Here is a 25,662-nt window from a genome sequence, read left to right as displayed (position 1 = left end):
ATATAGGCAAAGAATTATTTTGAGGATTTAGCATCTTTGATTTAAAGTTTTTTTGGAATTAAGAAAACATTTTATACTTTGAAGTATTTGCCATAATTTGGATTTCATTTGTTTGTACGTGAATAGCTTTATTAATATACCGCGAAAAGAAAATGAAAATTCGATAAATGAGATCTGTATCCCAATTTTGATTTTATTGATCCTAGATTTAAAACCGGATAAGTCACTAAAAAATGTTTTTATTTTTAAAGAAGCCACATCTTTGGCTCGGAATCAATACCAAAATCCTTATTGGAATGTCAAAATCTTTGGATCCGAGTAAACTTTTTTTGGAGTGTGCTTGCAAAACTAATTGTTTCTTCTCAAACGAAACGGATATTTATTTTATTTTTAAAAATAAATAATTAAGATTAGGAGGAAAATGGCAAATCAAAAACTCAATAAATTTCTTCGAAAAGTTCAAACTTTTATCATCAAATTGTTACAAAAAATATATATATTTACCACTTCTTTAAGTGGTTTCACTGCAATGTGGAACGCCGTTCGGATTCGGCTATAAAAAGGAGGTGCCTTGTCATTGAGCTTAACATGGAATCGGGCAGCACTCAGTGATAAGAGAGAAGTTCACCAATGTGGTATCACAATGGACTGAATAGTCTAAGTGAGCCTGATACATCGGGTTGCCACCTAACCTAACCTGTATTATATATTTAAATATTCCAAAATCACAATCGATTTCGTTTATATCAAGGAATGGTCTTTTTTGCAATTATGAAAATTGTTTGCTTTGAAATGTCTGTTGTAATTAGGATTTTTAAAATGACATTTATTTGTACACACTGCAAAATATATTTACGTGATATTACGCAATCTAAATTTTAGGATGCGCAATTTACAAAATATTAAGGACAAATTTCTTTAAAATAATGAAATTTTAATTTAAATAAAGTTTATAAACTTTGCTGCAAAAAAATGTTTTTATTAAATTTAGGACAACAATTTTGGAAATTTGCGTCCCTCCGTTGTAACAAGTTGGCTGATAAGTCCCCGGTCTGACGCATAGATGGCGTCGCTAGTATTAAATGCATATTATTTTTATATAGTACCAACCTTCAAATGATTCGTGTCAAAATTTGACGTCTGTAAGTCAATTAGTTTGTGAGATAGAGCGTCTTTTGTGAAGCAACTTTTGTTATTGTGAAAAAAATTGAAAAAAAGAAATTTCGTGTTTTGATAAAATACTGTTTTCTGAAGGAAAAAAATACGGTAGAAGCAAAAACTTGGCTTGGTAATGAGTTTCCGGACTCTGTCCCAGGGAAATCAACAATAATTGATTGGTATGCAAAATTCAAGCGTGGTGAAATGAGCACGGAGGACGGTGAACGCAGTGGATGCCGAAAAGAGGTGGTTACCGACGAAAACAACAAAAAATTCCACAAAATGATTTTGAATGACCGTAAAATGAAGTTGATCGAGATAGCAGAGGCCTTAAAGATATCAAAGGAACGTGTTGGCCATATCATTCATCAATATTAGGATATGCGGAAGCTCTGTGCAAAATGGATGCCGCGCGACCTCACATTTGACAAAAAACAACAACGTGTTGATGATTCTGAGCGGTGTTTGCAACTGTTAACTCCTAATACACCCGAGTTTTTCCGTCGATATGTGACAATGGATGAAACATGGCTTCATCACTACACTCCTGAGTCCAATCGACAGTCGGCTGAGTGGACAGCGACCGGTGATTCGTCTCCGAAGCGTGGAAAGACTCAAAAGTCCGCTGGCAAAGTAATGGCCTCTGTTTTTTGGGATGCGCATGGAATAATTTTTATCGATTATCTTGAGAAGGGAAAAACCATCAACAGTGACTATTATATGACGTTATTGGAGCGTTTTAAGGTCGAAATCGCGGCAAAACGGCCCCATATGAAGAAGAAAAAAGTTTTGTTCCACCAAGACAACGTACCGTGCCACAAGTCATTGAGAACGATGGCAAAAAATCATGAATTCCCCACCCACCGTATTCTCCAGATCTGCCCCCAGCGACTTTTTCCTGTTCTCAGACCTCAAAATGATGCTCGCAGGGAAAAAATTTGGCTGCAATGAAGAGGTGATCGCCGAAACTGAGGCCTATTTTGAGGCAAAACCGAAGGAGTACTACCAAAATGGTATCAAAAAATTGGAAGGTCGTTATATTTAGTCGTTGTATCGCTCTTGAAGGAAACTTTGTTGAATAATAAAAACGAATTTTGACAAAAAAATGTGTTTTTCTTTGTAGATCGGGGACTTATCAGCCAACCTGTTATGTCTTTAAACTAAGGCAAATTTTCCTTAAAGTTAAGAAACACATAATTGTTTCAAGATATCATCTTTAAATTAACTGACATATTGAATCGTTATATTTAAGATAAAAAAATATTTAGCATATTTGGTTAAACATTTTTTTGGAATTAAGAGAACGTAAGTTCGATGAGATCTGTATCCTAATTTTAATTATATTAATCCTACATTTAAAGCATGATAGGTCCCTAAAAATATTTTTATTTTAAAGAAGCCGCATCTTTGGCTCGGAATCAATACCAAAATCCTTAAGGGAATGGCAAATTCTTTGCATCCAAGTAAACTTTTTTTGAGTGAATAAATACTTTTGTTGTTGTTGTTGTAACAGTGTTATGTGATTTCATCCATTTTATGTTATACGCTTTAGTACTTCAGCTTGTGGCCAGATCGAGGAACTCTGCGACTAAGGTGGGGTGTGTCCAGAGTGATCTGGTGGTAAGTCGGGCAAGAGAAAAGATGACGCGTGTCGTGTGTCCTTTGGATGTAAATTGGACAAACGTCAGCTACACTGCTATCAATCACTGATAAATAGTAATTGAGACGGCTGCACTTGTCTGATCTTAATTGGGCTACAACTACCCTAGTCTGCCGTAGGAGGTATCTTTCCGCCTGTGCTATGGGCGGTGGTCGAACTCCGAGAACAGGGTTAATCTTATAGCTTCTCACCGCTTCAGCTACAGTATCCTCATGAATCCTGTTCAGGCCTGTCTGATATGCTGCCTGATATAGAGGCTCACTTTTGTAACGCTGGATTTCTCGCTGTATATCAACCCTTACGCTCCTGGGTGGTGGTTGTGTATCCATGAGATGGTGGTTTGGATGATTACATCGATAACAACCCAGGTGATACTGCTTTGACAACATGTAGTTGTGTCTTCGCACAGGGATGATCTTTGTCGGAAAAAAAGCGGGATAGGTCTATACTGCACGGAACGGTGTAATATGAAAGCCTGACCACCACCTCCATTTCTTGTGCGATCCTTTCGTAGCACATTGTATCCATCGCAATGGCTTAGGCTGCAGGTGGGATTCAGCTTGGTTTCTTGGATCGCTGCGACCCTGATCCTTTTCCGATTTATAAAGTCCACGATCTCACTAATCTTACCACGGAGCCCGTTGCAATTAAATTGCAAAAATGATACTTTTGTTGATATATTTTGTTGAGAGCACGAAAATTCAATATACACACAAAAAAAAATTTCTGATTCAATCACGAAATTAATTGATCCTATTAATTTTTTAATTGAAATGTCTTCAATCACAGAAATGATAGTATCAATTAAAAAATTAATTGACAGTCAATTAAAAAATTAATTGATCCAATTAAATATTTAATTGATACTATTAATTTGTGTGATTGATTTTTATTTCAATTAACAAATTTGTTGAATCAATTAAATTTTTAATTGAATATTTTTTAAAACTCAATTAAGATTTTAATTGGAAAAATTTTCGTGAAATTGTTTTCTGTGTACGAGATTTAAATTTATCGAGCCTATACAGCCCCTGTCTTTATTTTAAGGAAGCAGCATCTTTGGCTTGGTATCAAGACCAAAATCCTAATTTTAAGCGAAGGTCATAATCTTCTAATTCGAGTAAATGTTTCTTTTTAGTGAAGGGTTCGTCTACCAACAGTCCCTTTGGTTGTAATTAAAACATGCGATTTACACAATATTAAGGACTAATTTCTTTAAAATAAACAATTGAAATTAAAATAAAGCTATTATTCTTTGTTTTAAAAATTTTCCTTCTTCAAATATAGGACACGAATATTTATAATTCGCGTCTCTCTGGTAAAGTTGAATGTCTTTGATGTAAGTCAAAATTTTTTTTAATAATCTTAAAATTAACTTGAGTTATTGAATCTATGGATTAAAGATAAAAAAGCTTCAAATATAGGCTTATACTTATATTAAGGATTTAGCATCTGCCAGATTTAACGTTGTTTGAAATTAAGAGAACATTTGTTTTATTTTGAAGTATCTGTTACAATTTTTTTAGACTGACATTTATTTGTACATGAATACTTTTTTCATATAAAAGAAGAAGAAACAAGTATATACGGCCGTAAGTTCGGCCATGCCGAAGCTTATGTACCCTCCACCATGGATTGCGTAGAAACTTCTACTGAAGACTGTCATCCACAATCAATTTACTTGGGTTGCGGTAACTTTTGTCGATCTTAAAACTTCCTAATACCGTAATATATACCACGTAGTCCATACGTGGTATATATTAAACTTAAAATGGCCGATTAAATACGTATATAATTAAGTTTGACAAAATTTTCTATAGAAATAAAATTTTATGGTGGAGGGTATAAAAAGGAGAACGCCAATTCGATGAGATCCGTATTCTAATTCAAAATTTATAGAGCTTAGATTTAAGGCTAGATAGGCCCCTAAAAACATGTCTTTATTTTAAAGAAGCAGCATCCTAGCCTCGGAATCAATACCAAAATTCTTAAGGGAAGATCAAAGATTTTGACCTTCCCTTCGTGCAAGTTTTTTTTGAGTGAATGGTTGGTCTACCTACAGACCCTATGGTTGAATGTAGACATTAAGACGAATTAAAAAAAATATTTAGTTCTAGGATATATTTAAAAAATTTCGGAATTATTAAAAAAGCTATTTCGAACCACTGTCTATCAATTGGATTGTATAAAACACGTCTAATATGTATTGCAAACTATTTTTTTATATTCCTTTCTCTTCATTTTTTTCGAGTAATTATTAGACACCAATTGAATAGGCAAAGTGTTAAATGCCTCTAAAAACTAATTACACTTTTTTTCGATCTAAATGTGCTAAATTCCAAGATAACTAACACACTTATGAGTAATTGTCATAATCTTCTTTGTTGGTTATTTTATTGTTTTTCGTTCTATAGTCATTTTTCACGAATGAGTTAAAAATGTAAATATGTACATTGTAATGCTAATATTTATTTGAGGAAAATTCAAAGGTAAATAACAATCGTCTATTAAACAATAATTGCATCTATAGAAGATCTTTGTCAATAAACTTTATTTAAGCAATTTTAACTTAACATAGCATATAGTAACATATATAGGAGAGTTACACGCAAAGAAAAAAAACGTTTGGAAAACGTGTACCGAAAACGTTTTTATTTTGTTAGAGTTTTTTGAATTGCTTCGAAAATTTTAAACTTTTATCACCAAAAAAATTCGTTTGTTACAAAATTTTTATTTTTTCAATAAAAAAAGTTATTTTTGAAACAACAACACAATCCATTTCGTTTATATCAAACACTGTTCTTTTCTGACTTTAGGTCTGGGATCGAACCCCGAAGCAGGGATCGAACCCACGACCCTTGGCATGCAAGTCGGACGTAGCAACCACTGCTCCACGGTGCCAAACTAAATGTTTGTTTCTGTTAAATAAACTTTGTTTATTCGGTTCGTGGGCGCCGCAAGCTATGCTATATAAATATAACTTATATGGATATTTATCTATTGATGACCATTACAGGTACATAGCTCAGTGGTTCGTGTGTTGGCTTACAAAGTGCATGGTCCGCGGTTCGATTCTCCGACCAGGCGAAAGGTAAACAAATTTTAAAAATTTATAAATTCGGATAATTTCTTCTACATTGTTGGTATTACAGGAAAAGGTGTTAAGAACTAAAAAACCTCGTGGATTGGAGAAAGATGTGAGGGAAAATGCAATTAGCAAGAAAACAATGTTTTTTTTTTTTAGTTTGTCTTTATGAAATTGTTTTTACATCCTGGAAAAGAATAAACGTTTATCACAAAAAGTATATACTTTTCTTCGCAATACACTTCCTTACAGCGAAAAGCAAATAAGAAACGAACTTTGTTTGTCTAAAATTTCGTTTGGGAGGAAAGAATTATTTTTTTGCGTGTAGACAAATTTTGCATACTCATTTGATACCCAACAAAAAAAGCGTCGCCAACAGAGTACTGAAAATGTTCTTTTCGGATCCGGAAGTGGTGCAAAATTGGCGTAGAAGCGTTGAATTTAACATGGGCTTGTCATAGGACGGATGTCCACCATTTAAACAGTCGTTACTTGGGATCTATAAATCGAAAATCGAATAATCGATTATTCAAATTTTGGCATAAAAATCTAGAAAAATCGATAACGATTATTAACCTAAAAATAAACGCAAAATCGATTTTAGATTTTTAAACTATTTCATAATTTTGACTATCAAAAAACGATTTTAATGTTTTCTGTTTTCATATTCATTGGTTTGAATAGAATTGAAAAATACCTAGATGTGGGGAAAATGTTTCTTAATTTTTATACCCTGCGCCACACTGTGGAACAGGGTATTATAAGTTAGTGCATATATTTGCAACACCCAGAAGGAGACGAGATAGACACATGGTGTCTTTGGCAAAAATGCTCAGGGTGGGCTCCTGAGTCGATATAGCCATGTCCGTCTGTCCGTCCGTCTGTCTGTGAACACATTTTTGTAATCAAAGTCTAGGTCGCAATTTAAGTCCAATCGCCTTCAAATTAGGCACATGTTCCTAATTTGGGTCGGAATAGAACCCCATTGATTTTGGAAGAAATCGGTTCAGATTTAGATATAGCTCCCATATATATCTTTCGCCCGATATGCACTAATATGGACCCAGCAGCGAGAGATTTGGCCGAATTTGGTTGAAATTTTGCACTAGGAGTACAATTAGTAGTATAGTGAAGCGTGCAAAATTTGATTGAAATCGGTTCAGATTTAGGTATAGCTCCCATATATATCTTTCGCCCGATATGGACTAATATGGTCCTACAAGCCAGAGTTTTGGCCCAATTTGGTTGAAATTTTGCACAAGGAGTACAAGTGGTAGTATAGTCATGTGTGCCAAATTTGATTGAAATCGGTTCAGATTTAGATATAGCTCCCATATATATCGTTCGCCCGATTTACACTCATATGACCACAGTGGCCAATATTTTACTCCGATTTAATTGAAATTTTGCACAGGGAGTAGATTTAGCATTGTAGCTATGCGTGCCAAATTTGGTTGAAATCGATTCAGATTTAGATATAGCTCCCATATATATCTTTCGCCCGATATTCACTTATATGGACCCAGAAGCCAGAGTTTTATCCCGATTAGCTTGAAATTTTGCACAAGGAGTACAATTGGTAGTATAGTCATGTGTGCCAAATTTGATTGAAATCGGTTGAGATTTAGATATATCTCCCATATATAGCTTTCGCCCGATTTACACTCATATGACCACAGAGGCCAATTTTTAACTCCGATTTAGTTGAAATTTTGCACAGGGAGTAGAATTAGCATTGTAGCTATGCGTACCAAATTTTATTGAAATCGGTTCAGATTTAGATATAGCTCCCATATATATGTTTTTCTGATTTCGACAAAAATGGTCAAAATACCAACATTTTCTTTGTAAAATCTGCTTAGTCGAAAAGTTGTAAAAATAACTCTAATTTTCCTAAACTTCTAATACATATATATCGAGCGATAAATCATAAATAAACTTTTGCGAAGTTTCCTTAAAATTGCTTCAGATTTAAATGTTTCCCATATTTATACCCTGCGCCACACTGTGGAACAGGGTATTATAAGTTAGTGCATATGTTTGTAACACCCAGAAGGAGACGAGATAGACACATGGTGTCTTTGGCAATAATGCTCAGGGTGGGTCCCTGAGTCGATATAACCATGTCCGTCTGTCCGTCCGTCCGTCTGTCTGTGAACACATTTTTGTGATCAAAGTCTAGGTCGCAATTTAAGTCCAATCGCCTTTGGGTCAGAATAGAACCCTATTGATTTTGGAAGAAATCGGTTCAGATTTAGATATAGTTCCCATATATATCTTTCGCCCGATATGGACTAATATGGACCCAGCAGCCAGAGTTTTATACCGATTTGCTTGAAATTTTGTACAAACATAACACATAGTCGTATAGTCAAGTGTGCAAAATTTGATTGAAATCGGTTCAGATTTAGATATAGCTCCCATATATATCTTTCGCCCGATATGGACTAATATGGTCCTAAAAGCCAGAGTTTTGGCCCAATTTGGTTGAAATTTTGCACAAGGAGTACAATTGGTAGTATAGTCATGTGTGCCAAATTTGATTGAAATCGGTTCAGATTTAGATATAGCTCCCGTATATATATTTCGCCCGATATGCACTTATATGGACCCAGAAGCCAGAGTTTTGGCCCAATTTAGTTGAAATTTTGAACAGGAAGTAGAATTAGCATTGTAGCTATGCGTGTCACATTTGGTTGAAATCGATTCAGATTTAGATATAGCTCCCATATATATATATATATATTTCGCCCGATATGCACTTATATGGACCCAGAAGCCAGAGTTTTGGCCCAATTTATTTGAAATTTTGCACAGGGAGTAGAATTAGCATTGTAGCTATGCGTACCAAATTTTATTGAAATCGGTTCAGATTTAGATATAGCTCCCATATATATGTTTTTCTGATTTCGACAAAAATGGTCAAAATACCAACATTTTCTTTGTAAAATCTGCTTAGTCGAAAAGTTGTAAAAATAACTCTAATTTTCCTAAACTTCTAATACATATATATCGAGCGATAAATCATAAATAAACTTTTGCGAAGTTTCCTTAAAATTGCTTCAGATTTAAATGTTTCCCATATTTTTTTACTAAAATTGTATTCCACCCTAGTGCATTAGCCAACTTAAATTTTGAGTCTATAAATTTTATAAAAGTCTATCAAATTCTATCCAAATCGAGTGACATTTAAATGTATGTATTTGGGACAAACCTTTATATATAGCACCCAACACATTTGACGGATGTGATATGGTATCGAAAATTTAGATCTACAAAGTTGTGCAGGGTATAATATAGTCGGCCCCGCCCGACTTTAGACTTCCCTTCCTGTTTTTGATTTAATATATACCACGTATGGACTTACATACAATTTAGAAGACGGTGTTAGGAGGTTTTAAGATACCTTGCCATCGGCAAGCGTTACCGCAACTTAAGTAATTCGATTGTGGATGGCAGTGTTTAGAAGAAGTTTCTACGCAATCCATGGTATATTTAACATTTTAAATATAAATATTAAACAAAATAAAAAAAAAATTAACATGTTTTACTAGTTTTGGGTGTTTCTTAGCAACTGGTGCTTATAAGACTCGTAAAAGGAAAAATAGATTTCATAAAATCGAATATTTTGTATAATCATTATTTCAATGAAATTCGATTATGAAAAATCGAATGTTCGAATTTTAATTGGTAAAAATAGTCGAAAATCGATTTTTGATTAATAGTCAATAAAAGTCGAAAAAATCGATTATTGGTTTATAGAAACCGTTGCATTTATAAAATTTGACTCAAATTGAACATTTAAAGGTATTTTAGGTCTATAAAAAGATGTGCCGAAAATTGTGCGTATCGGTCCATGTTTTGATATAGCCCCTATATAGACGTACTCCCGATTTTACTTCTTATGCTTCTAGAAACCGTAGTTTTTATCCAATTTGCCTGAAATTGGAAATCAAGATGTATTGTAGGTCCACAAATACGTGTGCCGTGTATTGGTTCAGTTTTTTGGTATATCCCCCCATATAGACCGATCTTCCGATTTTACATTTTGGCCTTGTATAAACCGTATTTGTTGTACAATTTGCCTGAAATTGAAAATCTTGAGGTTTTTTAGGACTATAAATAGGTGTGCAAAAAATGATTTTTTTGTTTGGGTTTCTAGAAACCGTAGTTGTTGTACAATTTGCCTGAAATTGCAAATCTAGAGGTATTTTAGAACCATAAAGGGGTGTGCCGAAAACGGTGAGAATCAGTCCATATTTTAGTATAGCTCCCATTAAACCAATCTCCCAATTTAACTCCTTGGGTTTCTAGAAACTGTTGGTTTTATCCGATTTGTCTGAAATTGTAAACTGGTATTTTAGACTCACAAAAACCGGTATAGGATTTAGTTTTTGTCGATGCATTTGATAAGGCCTCCATATAGACCGATTTCACTTCTTGAGTGAAGGCGCAGAAGGCCCACTGATCATGAAAATTGCTTGAAACTGAATGTTAAAATTCCAGATTTTACTTCTTGTAATCATTAAAAAAAAATCTACAAATTTTAGATTTCAAATCAACACAGAAAAAAATTTCACGAAAATTTTTCCAATTAAAATTTTAACTGAGTTTTAAAAAATATTCAATTAAAATTTTTTATTGATACAACAAATTTTTTAATTGAAACAAAAATCAATCACAAAAATTAATAGTATCAATTAATTTTTTAATTGGACCAATTAATTTTTTAATTGACTTTCAATTAATTTTTTTTATTGATATTATCATTTCTGTGATTGAAGATTGAAGACATTTCAATTAAAAAATTAATTGAATCAATTAATTTCGTGATTGAATCAGAAAAAAAATTTTTTTGTGTGAAGGCGATATTTCATAATTTTCTTGCACACTTACACGAGATGTTTATGATTCGTCTAAAACTCAAACAAAAATGGTTCTTATATATCCAGTATCTGATATAGGTAAAATATTTAAATTTATCTTCGGGAATTGTACTAGTTGAACTGCTCTGCTTGGTAGAATATCTGTCATCAAACCCCCTTGAAAATTCAACGGAAACTATAATACTTGATTCAGGATATTTAAGATTCGGTCCGGCCGAACTTACTACTATATATACTTTTTCAGCTGAATCTACTATCAAATTTTTTTGGGTGTAAACCTCCTATGCCGAGTTAAAAGGAGACAATACAAAAAAAAATAAATGTACTAGCTATTTTTCCAATGGCATTAAACTAAACTAATATACAAAAGCACATAGTTTTTATAATTTATAATAGTTACTATGTTTTTGTAGATTTGGAATACGTATATGGCCTTGCGGCTTGGATTCGTCAAGAGAATAAATAAAAGTCAAGAAATTGATTTCTATTATTTGAGAAAAAACACCCATTTTCAAGGAGCTCCGTTAGAACAACGTAAGCTAACCAAAATGTAAAACGTACAAACGCTTATGTGCACATGTTAGTTAGCAACTATCTGTTGAAGAAAAAAAATTCAGTTAAAATTAACTTGTAACGAAAATATCTTCAATGTACTTTTTCTTAACTGTCAGTTAAATTCTAAGCGCTGTACATGAAAATGGTCATAAATGTCATTGAAGTGGAAAAGTAGCAATTGGAAAAAATAAACAGTAAACATAATAATTTATTAATTTTTGCTTAAGACATTACAACCATAGAACACCTCGAACATCATAAGCTCCCAATAGCAAGTACGAGGGCAGTTCGGAAATTCTTAGCCTAGCACAAAAAGCGCGGTATAAACAGAAAAAATTGAAGTGTTTTGGAAACTTCCATCTCTGTCATGTTAAATGACGGAGATCGAAATGTTAAATTTTGTTTCGATTTGGCAACTCCTTCATATAGAAACAGGTGTTCAAAAAAGACGCATCCGCAATTTTCAAAAACACATCAGAATGAACATGGAAAAATTAGAAATGCGTGCTGTCATTAAATATTTACATAAAAAAGTTTTATCGGGACAAGAAATTCATAATGATATGGTGAAAGTGCTCCTTCATATGCAACAGTAAAAAATTGGGTTGCTGAATTTAAACATGGTCGTACAAGCAGTGAAGATGAACCACGTAGTGGACGTCCAAAAACAGCAACAACATCCGAAATTGTAGCCAAAGTGCATGATATGGTATTAAATGATCGACGAATAAAAGTGCGTGAAATTGCTAATAGCATGGGCATCTCAAATGATCGAGTCCATTTAATTTTGCATGAAGAACTACAGATGAAAAAACTTTCTGCAAGATGGGTGCCGCATTTGTTAACAGTCGATCAAAAACGCATAAGAATGAACATTTCACAAGCTTGCTTGGATCGTTTTAAGCGAAATAAAATGGTGTTTAAGCTTCGTTACATAACTGTTGATGAGACATGGATCCTCCACTATATTCCAGAGATAAAAGAACAATCCAAACAATGGTCTGAAGCTGGAGGAAGTGCCGCAAAGAAGGCAAAAACCATTCAATCGGCTGGTAAGGTTATGACAACGGTTTTTTTTTTTGGACTTCAAAGGTATTTTATTGAGTGACTATCGGCAAACGGGTAAAACAATAAATTCAGAGTACTATTGGATCAATTAAATGTACAAATTCGAGAAAAACGTTCTGGCTTACAACACAAAAAATATCTTTTCATCAAGACAACGCACCAGCGCACAAGAGTGTTTTAACAATGGCTAAAATCAACGAATTAAAGTACGAGTTGCTCCCAGTGATTTTTACTTGTTCCCGGTGATTTTTACTTGTAAAAGAAATCCTTGCTGGCAAGCGTTTTACCTCAAATGAAGATGCAATTACAGTTGTAAACCACTAATTTGAAGACCTTGAGGAAAACTATTTTAATCAAGGGATAGACCCAGTCAGAAATTCCTGATGGTTTTAAATATTGAGCATTGTAACAGCGTTGTAAGCTAACGTTGAAACAACGCTTGCTAAACAAATTAATTGACGGTTTTTAAAAAATATATTTACCCCAAAATTATCGTGCATGTTCCATCAATATTTAATGGTTTTTAATTAGTAATGGAGGTATTATTGTTGATATGAATTTATTTAGAATAGGATAATATTCCTTTTTCGTATAAATTGAATGTGTACACTAAAAAAAAAACAGTTAACCCACCAGGATTGTAGGCAATTGTAGACAGTTTTAACTAAATCATCAAATCAAACGATGACATTACGCCGATATCACAAATATATGTAAATGTTTTTCGACTAATTCGAGAATTTTTTTAGACATAATTTCTTTTTTTCCACATGTTAAAGATAATTTCGTTGTTTGAAGGAAAAGATTGGAAGTTAAAATTGCAAGAATGTTCTTTTGGCGCATTTGGGGTAAAATTTACAAATTTTAAGAAACTCGGAAGTATTTTGTGTGATATACGAATATTTGTATATAACATAACGTTTTTCCTCTTTTTAGTTCATTTAACCACCGCACTATGGGGCCAATGACCCGATTTTGAGGCAACGACTACAAAAATTCACTTATCGGTTTAAAATTTGGAACACATGTTGTGCATAACGTCAGAAGAGCTCATAGAAATTTTAAGATAGATTTGCCCACTGACACGTTAATATTTATACCCTGCACTAGACTGTGGTTTTGTATTCAATGTCCAGGTCGCAATTTTAGACTAATTGACTTTAAATTTTGCAAACATATGAGTATTGGGTCAGGATAGAGCCCCATTGATTTTAGAGGAAATCGGTTCCTCGAGTCCTTCTTTGACCAACTCTTTCAAGTTGATCAAGTCTTTATTATAACATTTATTAGTGAAGAATTAGTGAAGCATTTCCCGCAAACAGCCAATGGGGCACATCTGCTATTTGTCTTTCTTCAATTTTTGTTTGGCTCTAGCGAAAATATTACATGTTTTCTTAATTATTGATGCCACGCACGCTTACTTTGCACTCCTCGAAAATACGACACCAAAGGAATTTCGACCCTTTTGCAGTCAAAATGTTACGAGTTCAATTTTTTTTTATTTTTAGAAACATTGACTGTTTTGATTTATAAGCCGGATGCTGCTGCAATTAAACTTAAAACCACTTGAAAGTACACACAATAACCTTTCGTCCTTATGCCAATTTTCAAGTCGACAGCTTATTTCTTTCTGAAGTTAGCGTGATTTCAGCAGACGGACGGACGTGGCTAGATCGACTCAGAATTTCACCACGACCCAGAATATATATACTTTATGGGGTCTTAGAGCAATATTTCGATGTGTTGCAAACGGAATGACAAAGTTAATATACACTAATATATATATATATATATATATATATATATATATATATATATATATATATATATATATATATATATATATATATATATATATATATATATATATATATATATATATATATATATATATATATATATATATATATATATATATATATATATATATATATATAACAATAAAATATTCAACGTATTTTGTTTTGTATAATTTTTTATTGGTTGTAAAAACCATCGACACACCGTATAACGATGTTATCAATTTGGGGTTGTCAAAGCGTTCGTTAAACCATCGGAAAAACGTATAAAATATTGTTTTCATGACGCTTTGAAAATCGATACATCGTAGAATGATGTTATCATTTTGGGGTTGTAACAACGCTTTTTCCCACCGTGCATCAACCGTTTACAATGCTTTTACAACGCTTTTCCGATGGTCTTTTTCTGACTGGGGAATTGCTAGAAAAGCGTTGGACTATGTGTTCAATTGAAAAATAAAACTATTTTTGAAAAACTAACTATTCTCTTTCATTGATAACCGCCCTCGTAAATGGAATAAATATGACAGTAGGTCTAACAAAACAACAGCATAAATATTGAATTAGCCCAATCTTTACTTAACGCCCACGAAAAACATAGATTATGTTATTCCCATACTTTCTTATCCCCTTTCAAATATATAGAGGTGATAAGATTATCTATAGTCTATTCAAGTGTCATTAAATTAATGGGGAAATGTATTGCATATTTTCAGGTAGAACACAGGGAAAGGAAGTATGATTCATGGAAATATTATTACTTTTCAATGACGAAAATAAAGAAAAAATGATAATTGCTACTATCAATTCAAACTTCAAATCAATCATCTAGCAAAAGCTTAGAGTTGAGAAACTCATTCTAATTTGAAATATATGTTACAATTTTTAATGAATGAAAAATAAAATTAAAATTTCTGAGTTAAGCAAAGATCACATACTCATAGAAACCCCTGCAGCAAGCGAATTATCGATTTCTTAAGAGCTCTGAATTGAGCATAAAATTCCCCATTAAAATTTATACATTTTTGAATGCGTTTGAACCAATCGTCAAAGTACTTTTGTCACTCTGATTGAGGTATCTCCAAAAAATGCATTCTGAACGCATCAACCGCTTCTTCAGTTGTCGAAAAACATTGTTGTTGTTGTTGTTGTAACAGTTTTTGATGTACATTGTTCTATGCTTATGTAGTTCAATTAGTAGCCAGATCAAGGAACTCTGCGACAAGGATGGGGTGTGTCCAGAGTGATGTGGTGGTGAGACTGGTAGGCTTAGCTGGACAAGCGTAAAGGTGACGAGTGTCATATGGCCCTTGATTACAGATGGGACACACGTCAGCTACCAATAACTGATAAGTAGGAATTGAGGCGGCTGCATTTGCCTGATCTTAGTTAGGCCAAAACTACCCTGGTCTGCATAGGGAGGTCTCTCTCCTCCGGAGCTATGGGCGGTGGTCGGCATCCAAGAACAGGATTAACCTTGTAGCTTCTCACCGCTTCAGCTACAGTATCCTCATGAATCCTGTTCAGACCTGTCTGGTATGCTGCCTGATCTAGACGCTCTATTTTATAACGCTGGATTTCGCGCTTTAGAAGATGAAGATCAACCCTTACTTTCCTGGGTGGAGGTTGTCTATCCACAAGATGGTGATTTGGATGACTGCTTCGATAGCAACCCAAGAGGTACTGCTTTGACAACATGTAATTGCGTCGACGCACTGGGATGATTTTGGTCTCCGCATAAAGGTGACATCCTGTTGCAGTTCTAAGGACAGCGTTCTGACAGGTCTGATTGTTATTCCACTGCGTGTCGCTTGTTTGAGGTGTCCACACTGGCGCTGCATAGTTAACCACTGACCGGCCAATTGCCTTATAGGTAGTTAACAAGGTTTCTTTGTCCGCACCCCAAGTATGCCGGCAAGTGACTTTAGGACCTGTAAAGGCTGTCGAATGTGACCTCAAGAATCTTGGGGTAATTTGTGGTCGGAATTATTTCGCCTTCGACACTAATATTCAACTGTCTGCGCACTTCTGCCGTCCATGTAGTGAATAGTGTGGCTGAGGATTTGGTGGGGGATATCCTCAAGTTTCTCGCAGTGAAATAACTGGTAAGATTAGCGATGTAGACGGTTAAACGATCGCAGATGTCATCAACAATGGCCCGTATGCCATGATTGTACGCCGTCTATAGGATAGGTAGAGGTTAAACAGTGCCGGAGATATCACCCCAACCTGGGGAACTCCCTGCGGAGACATACTGTCGCAGTTCTGACAGGTCTGGATGTTATTCCACTGCGTGTCGCTTGTTTGAAGTGTCACACTGCATAGTTGCATAGTTAACCACTGACCGGCCAATTGCCTTATAAGTAGTCAGCACGGTTTTTTTTTGCCCGCACCCCAAGTGCTGCCGGCAAGTTACTTGAGGACCTTGTTTCTACCGCGGAGCTTGTTACAAATTGCAGTGGCATGGGCAGACGACTTAAAAATGCTATCGAATGTGACGCCGAGTATCTTGGGGTAATTTACTGTCGGAATTATTTCGCCATCGACTCTAACATTCAACTGCCTACATACTTCCGCCTTCCATGTAGTGAACAATGTGGCTGAGGATTTGGTGGCAGATATCCTCGAATTTCTAGCAGTAAAATAACTGGTGAGGTCAGCAATGTAGACGTTTAAACGATCGCATATGTCATCAACAATGGGCCAGGATGTCATGATTGTACAGTCGTCCGCCTATGATACAATCACGATGCCGTCAGGAGGGGGTGGAATCGAGGACAAGTAGAGGTTAAACAGTGCCGGAGATATCACCCCACTCGGGGAACTCCCTCCCTGTTTAACTCTACGAGGTTTCGACTTCTTGTCCCTGAATTCCTCATCAGAGAATGAAGCCGCCGAGTCGCGCCGCCGATTTTAGCCGTCGCCGACCCGTTTTTAGCAGTCGACGCCGCCGCCGAATATGTTGACTCATCTCGACTCAAATTTAGCCGCCAATTAATCTAAAATATTGATTTATATTAGAAAAATTTAATATTATTTGTTATAGTTTTTGCCAATATTTTGAACTTTCCACCTTCAATGAATTAGTATCAAGTTGCTATAATAGTTTTACAAAAATTTAGCTCAAAAAAATTGAATGAAATGTAAATTTGATTGTAGGATTGGTTGTACAACTAATCTCATTACAATTCGGAAAACTTCAAATTGATTTTATAATTGATAACTTTGCGCCGCCGAATAGATAATTTTTTATCGGCTTAGCCGTCAAGCCGCCGCCGCCGGAGGCAAATATTTAGTGTCAGCCGCCGCCGACAAAAATGGATCGGCTTCATTCTCTGTTCCTCATACGACTAGCGTCCGCTCAGATAATTCAGAACCCAACGCTTCGTTCCTGCCGGTAGGGACATATTTTCGATGTCCTCGAAGAGTGTGGCATGGTTAACCGTATCGAATGTCTTCGATAGGTCAAGCGCCACGAGGACCGTCCTATGACACGGATTGCGAGATTGAGTCCCATATTAATATGTGCCGAAATGGCATGCAAGGCTGTCGTCGTGCTATGTACTTTACGGAATCCATGTTGATGGTGGGCAGCTGGAAACTTCTCCACAAGGCGGGGAAGGAGTAGTGCCTCAAGTGTCTTTGCTACCGGCGAGAGAAGGGATATCGGTCTGTACGATTCACCTTTACTCAACCAGCGGGTATGAAACGAGCGGCTGCTGCGTTGATGATGTCGCGGAACACCCTCTAGGCAACATGAACATGAGAGGGGGACGGGAGCTCACTGAAGCGGCGATCTGTGTATTCTCTGAAGTGTTCCCAGTTGGCTTTCTTTTGATTGATCAACGTCCGTCGTTCAGAGGTTATAAAACCGGAGGGTCGGTTAATGGTGAGACTTATAGGGAGGTGGTCTAATCCCAATGAAATGACGGATTGCCATGAAACGTCATTTATCAGACCAGGCGACGATAAAGATAAATCTGGCGAATTGCTGCAGTCAAAAAACGTTGACCGTTAATTTGCGTTTACTTGGATTTGGCTCATCTCGAAACTTCCATAGAGTCGACTGCTGTTTACTTTCGGGCTCATACGCCTAAAACCTCGATTCATGACATGTCACGATGTCATATTTTTGGAACATTTCGTTTGATCAATCATCACGAGACATTTTTAGCGATTGATTCATTGTCTGGGATCCAATGCGAACAAATTTCTTTGACGGTAAAATGTTCATTCTATATTGAATTTATTGTGGTCCCGCCCACTAATGCCTAAGGTTGTCTCAATCTCACGATAGGTCATATGACAATCTTGCAATATCAGTTGGCGCACTGTATCAGCAAGTGATTTTTGAACTACGACCTCAGGCCATGCCTTTGGCAAAGCATTGTTACCTATGATTAAATTTTCATTTCATTTATTATCGTACAAAGTGATACAAATGTCAATAAATAGACCTAAAAGCCTGCATCACACAAAATTGTAATAAAATTTAAACTTCAACAATGGTATATATATAAAAAAAAACTAAATAAAATCTTTAAGACAATGGTGTAGTAAATAGAAATACTAATAAAAAATATTTATAAATAGTAAGTATACTAAATGTTAAATATATATTAAGATATAGTAGATATCTCCTACTAAGCGTTGAAAAATGGTTCCCCAGCCAAAGGACTTGCAAATGTGTATTTAGAGTTATGGAACAACCGTGGATAATGCGTTAACAATGATTATATTCGTGGTAAAGAAAACTCCAAAAACCTAGCTCTAAAAGTATTAATAGGAAAATTGAAACTGCGAAGGTTTAAAGGTAGTCTATTCCATATACGAGCAACGCGGACAATGAAGGAACGGTCACATATAGAATGCGATATACGAGGCAACATAATCTGTGGATTGCGAGTCGATCTGGAGAAAAACACCTTATCAAGAAAAAGCAACCTAGATCCACAATGGATGGCCCTATAAAAGAAGATCAGGTTCCGCAATTGAACGTACAGTGCAAAATGCATCCAAAGGAATTCAATAGCTTGTTCCGAAACGTGGTCAAATCGACCCAAACTGAACACAAAACGTACTACCATATTGAATATCCTTTCCAGCCTATGCATATTCTTCCCAGTCGTACCGGAAATCACTTCAATACAGTAGCAAATATTCGACATAAGTAAACCAAATGCAAGGTTTCTCCTGACAAACAAGGGTAAGTACATGTTAGTACTGTAGAGCCTTCTTAGGGAAATTAATACCTTCGAAAACAAGTAATCAATATGGGCCCCAAAATTAAGTTTTCCGTCTAGAAAAACACCCAAACATTTCATCTCATCAACACCTGTAACTGGCGTACCTTTATAAGCAACATCAATTCTCCACGGCTGTTCAAGTACTGGTCCAAAAAGCAAGTATTTGAAATTCGAGACATTGACATCTAAGTTATTTGACTCCAACCAAGAACCAACCATATTCGCGACACAGTCAACACTTGTTTGAAGCTGAGAAATACAACTATTATTATTAAAAAAGAGATGGATGTCATCAGCATACAGAAAAGGAATACAGTACTTTGGAATGTAGCTACAAAGGTCATTAAGATATAGAATGATAAAAAGCAATGGACCTAGGACCGAGCCCTGAGGAACGCCACTACTAATTGAAAGTGTATCGGACGTAATGCCATCAAATTTGACAAATTGGGAGCGGTCTGATAAGTACGAAAAAATCAATTTACAGGCATCAGGACCAAATAAAAATTTGGTCCTCAATTTAGCAATCAGCTTAAGGTAATCTACCCTGTCAAATGCTTTGGTTAAATCCAAAGCATTTGACAGGGTAGCACACCACTCTCACCAGTATCAACAAACCCCCTTATCGTCTCCGTCAAATCCAAGAGCAATGAGGAAGTACCTGTCCGAAAACCATACTGAAAACTGCTAAGCATCTGAAAATTTAAACTATTCGATTAATCGAATAACGACATCGAAGGAATATATTCAATTCAATTGTTCAAATGTTTAACTAACCACCTCTATTGGCATTGGAATAAATATATGGTTTACGATAAGATATCCATCTAGTGTAGTTGATCAATAAAGATTTGTCTGTATTTCATTCGCCAATAGAAATCGTATCATAAATGTCAATATAATACAAATCAAACATACGATATTATTAAAAAAAAAACAACATCTGTTATATCACTAGTTGGAATTTGTGGTACTTAGACTTAGACATTTTATACAGTGGTTGTTTTTCTTCTTTGCTATTAAAACAGAATCTAGTCGATGTAGAAATTTTATAGAAATGTAATCCGTTTTATTAAATAAATAAAGAATAGCTCGATTTTGACCATGATCCACACATCGTCGTTTTTTTTTATCAAATAGATTTTTCAATAAAAATAAAAAAACATATTTACGAATTTTGTATAAAAAAGAAAAAAAAAACAATCATATGTATTCGTATGAATGTCATGAAAAAGTTCTCTCACATTATTTTTTTTTTTTCATATTAGCCTGATACTGAAACAGGCGATTATTTTAATTTACAATTAATTATTATTCGTGCTTTATGGACAAAGTAGATTAAGAAACTTGATTAATAGTCCTTGAGAACATATATCATTGTTGTACAAAACCACCACACAAAAAATAGCCGTATTTGAATAAAATGGAAGTGATGCTTCTCTTAGTCAATGGACGGTGTCACAAGCTTCTTGAAATGGTGGAAAAATTTATAAATTTGCCTTCGAATTACTTTTATATTTGCTGTATTCTCCCGATCTGGTTTCAAGACCTCAACAGAATGTTCGCTGTATGAATAGGAGATATTCAAAACAAAGGCATTTTTAAGTTAAGGACAAGTCGCACTACAATTTACAAACTATCGTGTGGGATAGTTTAAGAGCCGCTGTAATTAGTATATCATTCTTGTGAGGGAATTATGTTGGATTAGAAAACTTAGTTTACAAAAGAAACAAGTAACGAAAGTCTAAAGTCGGGCGGGGCCGACTATATTATACCCTGCACCACTTTGTAGATCTAAATTTTCGATACCATATCACATCTGTCAAATGTGTTGGGGGCTATATATAAAGGTTTGTCCCAAATACATACATTTAAATATCACTCGATCTGGACAGAATTTGATAGACTTCTACAAAATCTATAGAATTAAAATTTAAGTCGGCTAATGCACTAGGGTGGAACACAATGTTAGTAAAAAAATATGGGAAACATATAAATCTGAAGCAATTTTAAGGAAATTTCGCAAAAGTTTATTTATGATTTATCGTTCGATATATATGTATTAGAAGTTTAAGAAAATTAGGGTCATTTTTTCAACTATTCGACTAAGCAGTGGCGATTATACAAGGAAAATGTTGGTATTTTGACCATTTTTGTCGAAATCAGAAAAACATATATATGGGAGCTATATCTAAATCTGAACCGATTTCAACCAAATTTGGCACGCATAGCAACAATGCTAATTCTACTCCCTGTGCAAAATTTCAACTAAATCGGAGCAAAAAATTAGCCTCTGTGGTCATATGAGTGTAAATCGGGCGAAAGCTATATATGGGAGCTATATCTAAATCTGAACCGATTTCCACCAAATTTGACACGCATAGCTATAATGCTAATTTGCTATATAATCCTCAATAGAAATTTACATAAATTTGTCAAACGGGTAGAGATTGATAATATTTGATTGCTACAAACTCTTTTCCCAAAAATTTGAATCGCATTAATGCAGCATATACGAAAGAAAAGAGATATGAGTTCTCTAAAGCCAAATGAATTTGTATGTGAAAGAAAGTAATGGATAGATAGATAGATTCAATAATAAAAATGGGATATTGCAATACGTGTAGGTGTTTCCCAATATACATATGGCCTACAAAAAAGTGAAAGCCATGCTCCTCGAGAGATTGTGCCCACTATGGCCAAATGGAAAAGATTTATATGTGGAACATACATCTTTTAGTCCTCTTGCCAATGCCAAACTCAGATATTGAAAATGTTTTTGGGATTGTAAATGTATGGCTTAGAATTGTAGGGGGACTCCTCGAGGGAAATACCACATGGAAACAGGATGGGCATCGAGATTTATATGTGAAAGATAGATCCACGAGAGATTGTGTCCACTATGGCCAATTGCAAAAGATTTATATGTGGAACATACATCTTTTAGTCCTCTTGCCAATGCCAAACTCAGATATTGAAAATGTTCTTGGGATTCTAAATGTATGGCTTAGAATTGTAGGGGGACTCCTCGAGCATCGAGATGTATATGTGAAAAATATTTTTTTTGTCTTTTAAGCGATGGAATTTTGGGGATATTGCAAAATGGATTTGGCAATCCCAATATATAATCTACAAAAAAAAATGATAGAAATTTAAAATTGCTTTCAGTTTCGAGTGACAAAATTCAGTTTAAAACAACTACTAAATAAGCATTTCTGTGTATTGCAATCGTTTACTATTAGCTGCAATCATTGATAAACGTTGACTTCTCCGTATTTTCCCTTTCATAGTAGAAACATAAATATCTGATATACCTAAAATTCCACGGGCCATGAAACGACTTGAAATCAATTACAATTTGTTTGTAGAAGCTATACAAATCTAAGTTGACTTTTCCTACATCTAAAATATTCTAATATCCCAGATGCATATGCATGCAATAGCACTTAGTTTGTAAACAACGTGTACTATAGTGATAAGAAAATAGAAACGTGCGGAAACTGGTACAGATACACGTATGTATTAATAGTTAACAAAGGCGTTTAGCCGTTGTTAGTTATTGGCACTTGTTGTCATTTGTCCGGTTTTTGTTCTGTTTTATGGCATTTAAAGAAGACAACGTTTTTGTTCAAATTTCGGAAAATCCCATCAAATGTTCTCGATGACGTGTTTCGCCCAATTGTGGATATACTTAGTTCTATGGTCTCTCGTATGATGGCAACATTGACAAATGACAAATATATACTCGGAAATTATAGCCACCAAAAACCTCTAACCTATAATAATTCAGAAATCGTCTAAGAATATATCTTGGACATTATAGTTTGAGCTATACTAAGCATTCTGGAAACTTACCGTGATGACTACATCTTTGATGTTGTTCCGATTTCGTATGACCATACTAGATAATGGTTTCTTCATATATATCTTTGGCATATTTTTTAGTAAATAGCATCGGCTTTTTCCGTGCAACAGTAGGTCCGCCGTAATAATAGCAATGGGTTGGTTCTCCTCTGGCGTGTGTGTGTCGGTTCAATTTGGTCAATAGTTTTACAAGCCAATTTAAGAACCAACAGACGCACACTTTTTGCTCACACAAATAAATTCACATGTATCAATATATATATATATGTTCGGATTTACACCAATCAATAGTAGTAACCTGCAGCACACACTATTCCAGGACTAAATCCAGGATTCCTTCGAAAATTATCGCACTACCACCACTCCTTTTCGTTTCGTTGAACATTGGCCCAAAATAGTTAAAAATGTTTCAATTATTGTTAAACACACCATCTACACGCACACACAAACACGTTAATATATTATTTACAATCGCTTTATGGTTAAGTTCTATTTTATATTCTTCTTGTTCCTTTTTTCAACGACATATATTCTTTTCTTTTGACGAGAGATGGATGATATTGTCAAAGTATCCAATTCTTTGCAAAGCATAACAATTATACTTAATTACTCCACGCTTGTTGTTGTTATTTCCTATGATATGCGTACAGCTGTTGTGGTTGCTCGTATATCGTCATAATTAATATATTTTTTTTTTGTTAAAATAACTATATTTGTTGTATGTTTTTTTTTTCCTCTCGCCCCGAACAAAAACAATTCAGGGTTGCAAGGCTGCGGCATTAAGAACTTAAAGCTCATGGTTGTAAAAATAGGTACCAGTTAGAACTAGTAGTATGTAACCTAAATTAAAACGTATTAACGTAGTGAAAACGAAAGCCTCTAGAAAGTAGTGATGTCAATATGGTGCTTTTGAGCACCAAATTAGTGCTTTTTCAAAAAAAAAAAAATCACCAACTTTTTGAGTTTTCATTTAGTGTTTTTTTTTTTTTTAATTTGAACAGCATTGAGTTTAATTGACGATATATTTTCATACAACAATTCTGATTAGACTGTCAAAAACTTAAGATATTAACCCCCATTTTCATAAAGCTCCGTTAGTGTTCCGTTAACTAACCAACTTTTAAACCGTATTATATACGAAGCTGTCATCTTGCCTTTATATTCCATAGGCCAGTTAGGAACTTAACTGACGAAAATTTTTCAGTTAAAGTTAATCGGAGAGAAAATATTTGCAATTTACTTTCTGTTAACTGACAGTTAAAGCCTAACGGAGCTACATGAAAATGGCCCTGAATGTTATGAAGGTGGTATTGATCCTTTTTTTTTAATCAATAGGGCTGTTTTCTTTTAGCACTGGATGCAACATTTGTATGAGCTATCCAGAACATTGTTGCACTGGTGTTTTATCCAGAACATCTCATCAGTGCAAGTCGCGCCGATGTTGCCAGATTGTATTTGGATAAAGTGACGCTTCTTCGATTCACAACATCAATTTATTGTGCCTATTTTATCGAAAAACATGAAATTCAAAGTGATTCAGTGTCATAAATAATCGCAGCAGCAGTTTATTACTAATTGGAGCAGTTCATACATTAAAAATGCAAGATTTCACTTCTTTTCTGTTTTTAAACAGCTGATGACAGTGTTGCATATTTTTTGAGATGTCCTGGATAAACGAGTACTCTGTTTTCTTTTAAGCCTAGTACTAATGGCGTTTTCTTTTCTTGTATAAAATGCGCACTTTTTTGTATTTTGCCCGGAAAATGTACTTTTTGGGTTCTTTTCTAAAAAAACAGGCAAAAGTGCGAAAAGGCTTCGAATTCTTTTGTTAAAATAGCGCCACGCATAGAGGCAAAGTGCGGGCATTTTCAGCACCGCCGACAAACGAGTGCTGCGATTGCCCTGTTTCCTTTTTTGAATTCTTTTCAGCCCGCTGAAACGACAGCATTTTGTTAGGTTGTTAGCAACATTTTAAAAATGCGCATTCTGTACAGACAAAATGAAGGCAAAGCACTTTTTTCGGAAAAGAAAACACCATAAGATCACGTTTTCGCACGAAAAACTGTTATACATATAAAAAAAGTTAGCGCGGAATAAATGCGAAACCTTTGTTTTGAGCTTTTTCAGACACATATTTATACAACCCTGGATTTTTCGCACGAAAAAATAGGCAGGCATATTATTTCGCATAAATAAGTTAACATTCCTGGGATTGAGACCCTATTTACGGAGATATACGATGATATTCGTTTTTCGCAGAAACGAACTTAGTACTAAGCATTAGTCCTGAACGGCTTAGTATATCCAGTGCTAAAAGAAAACAGCCCTAATATTGTTATTT

General features: G+C 34.8%; 1 protein-coding gene across 1 annotated transcript in view; it reads right to left on the bottom strand.

Moving 5' to 3' along the window:
• LOC142233632 (hippocampus abundant transcript 1 protein) overlaps positions 1-24,079 on the bottom strand; it is a 66,938-nt gene extending 42,859 nt beyond the window's left edge. Inside the window, exon 1 of the mRNA XM_075304632.1 lies at positions 23,313-24,079. Coding sequence (XP_075160747.1) covers positions 23,313-23,393 — 81 coding nt within the window. The 5' untranslated portion in view covers positions 23,394-24,079. The remainder of the gene's footprint in view (positions 1-23,312) is intronic.
• Positions 24,080-25,662: the final 1,583 nt, after the last annotated feature.

Source organism: Haematobia irritans, chromosome 4 (genome assembly GCF_050003625.1).
Source record: "Haematobia irritans isolate KBUSLIRL chromosome 4, ASM5000362v1, whole genome shotgun sequence".
NCBI classification, from domain to species: Eukaryota; Metazoa; Arthropoda; class Insecta; order Diptera; family Muscidae; genus Haematobia; species Haematobia irritans.
Note: the sequence above shows the minus strand (reverse complement) of the source record. Positions and strands in the feature narration are given on the sequence as shown.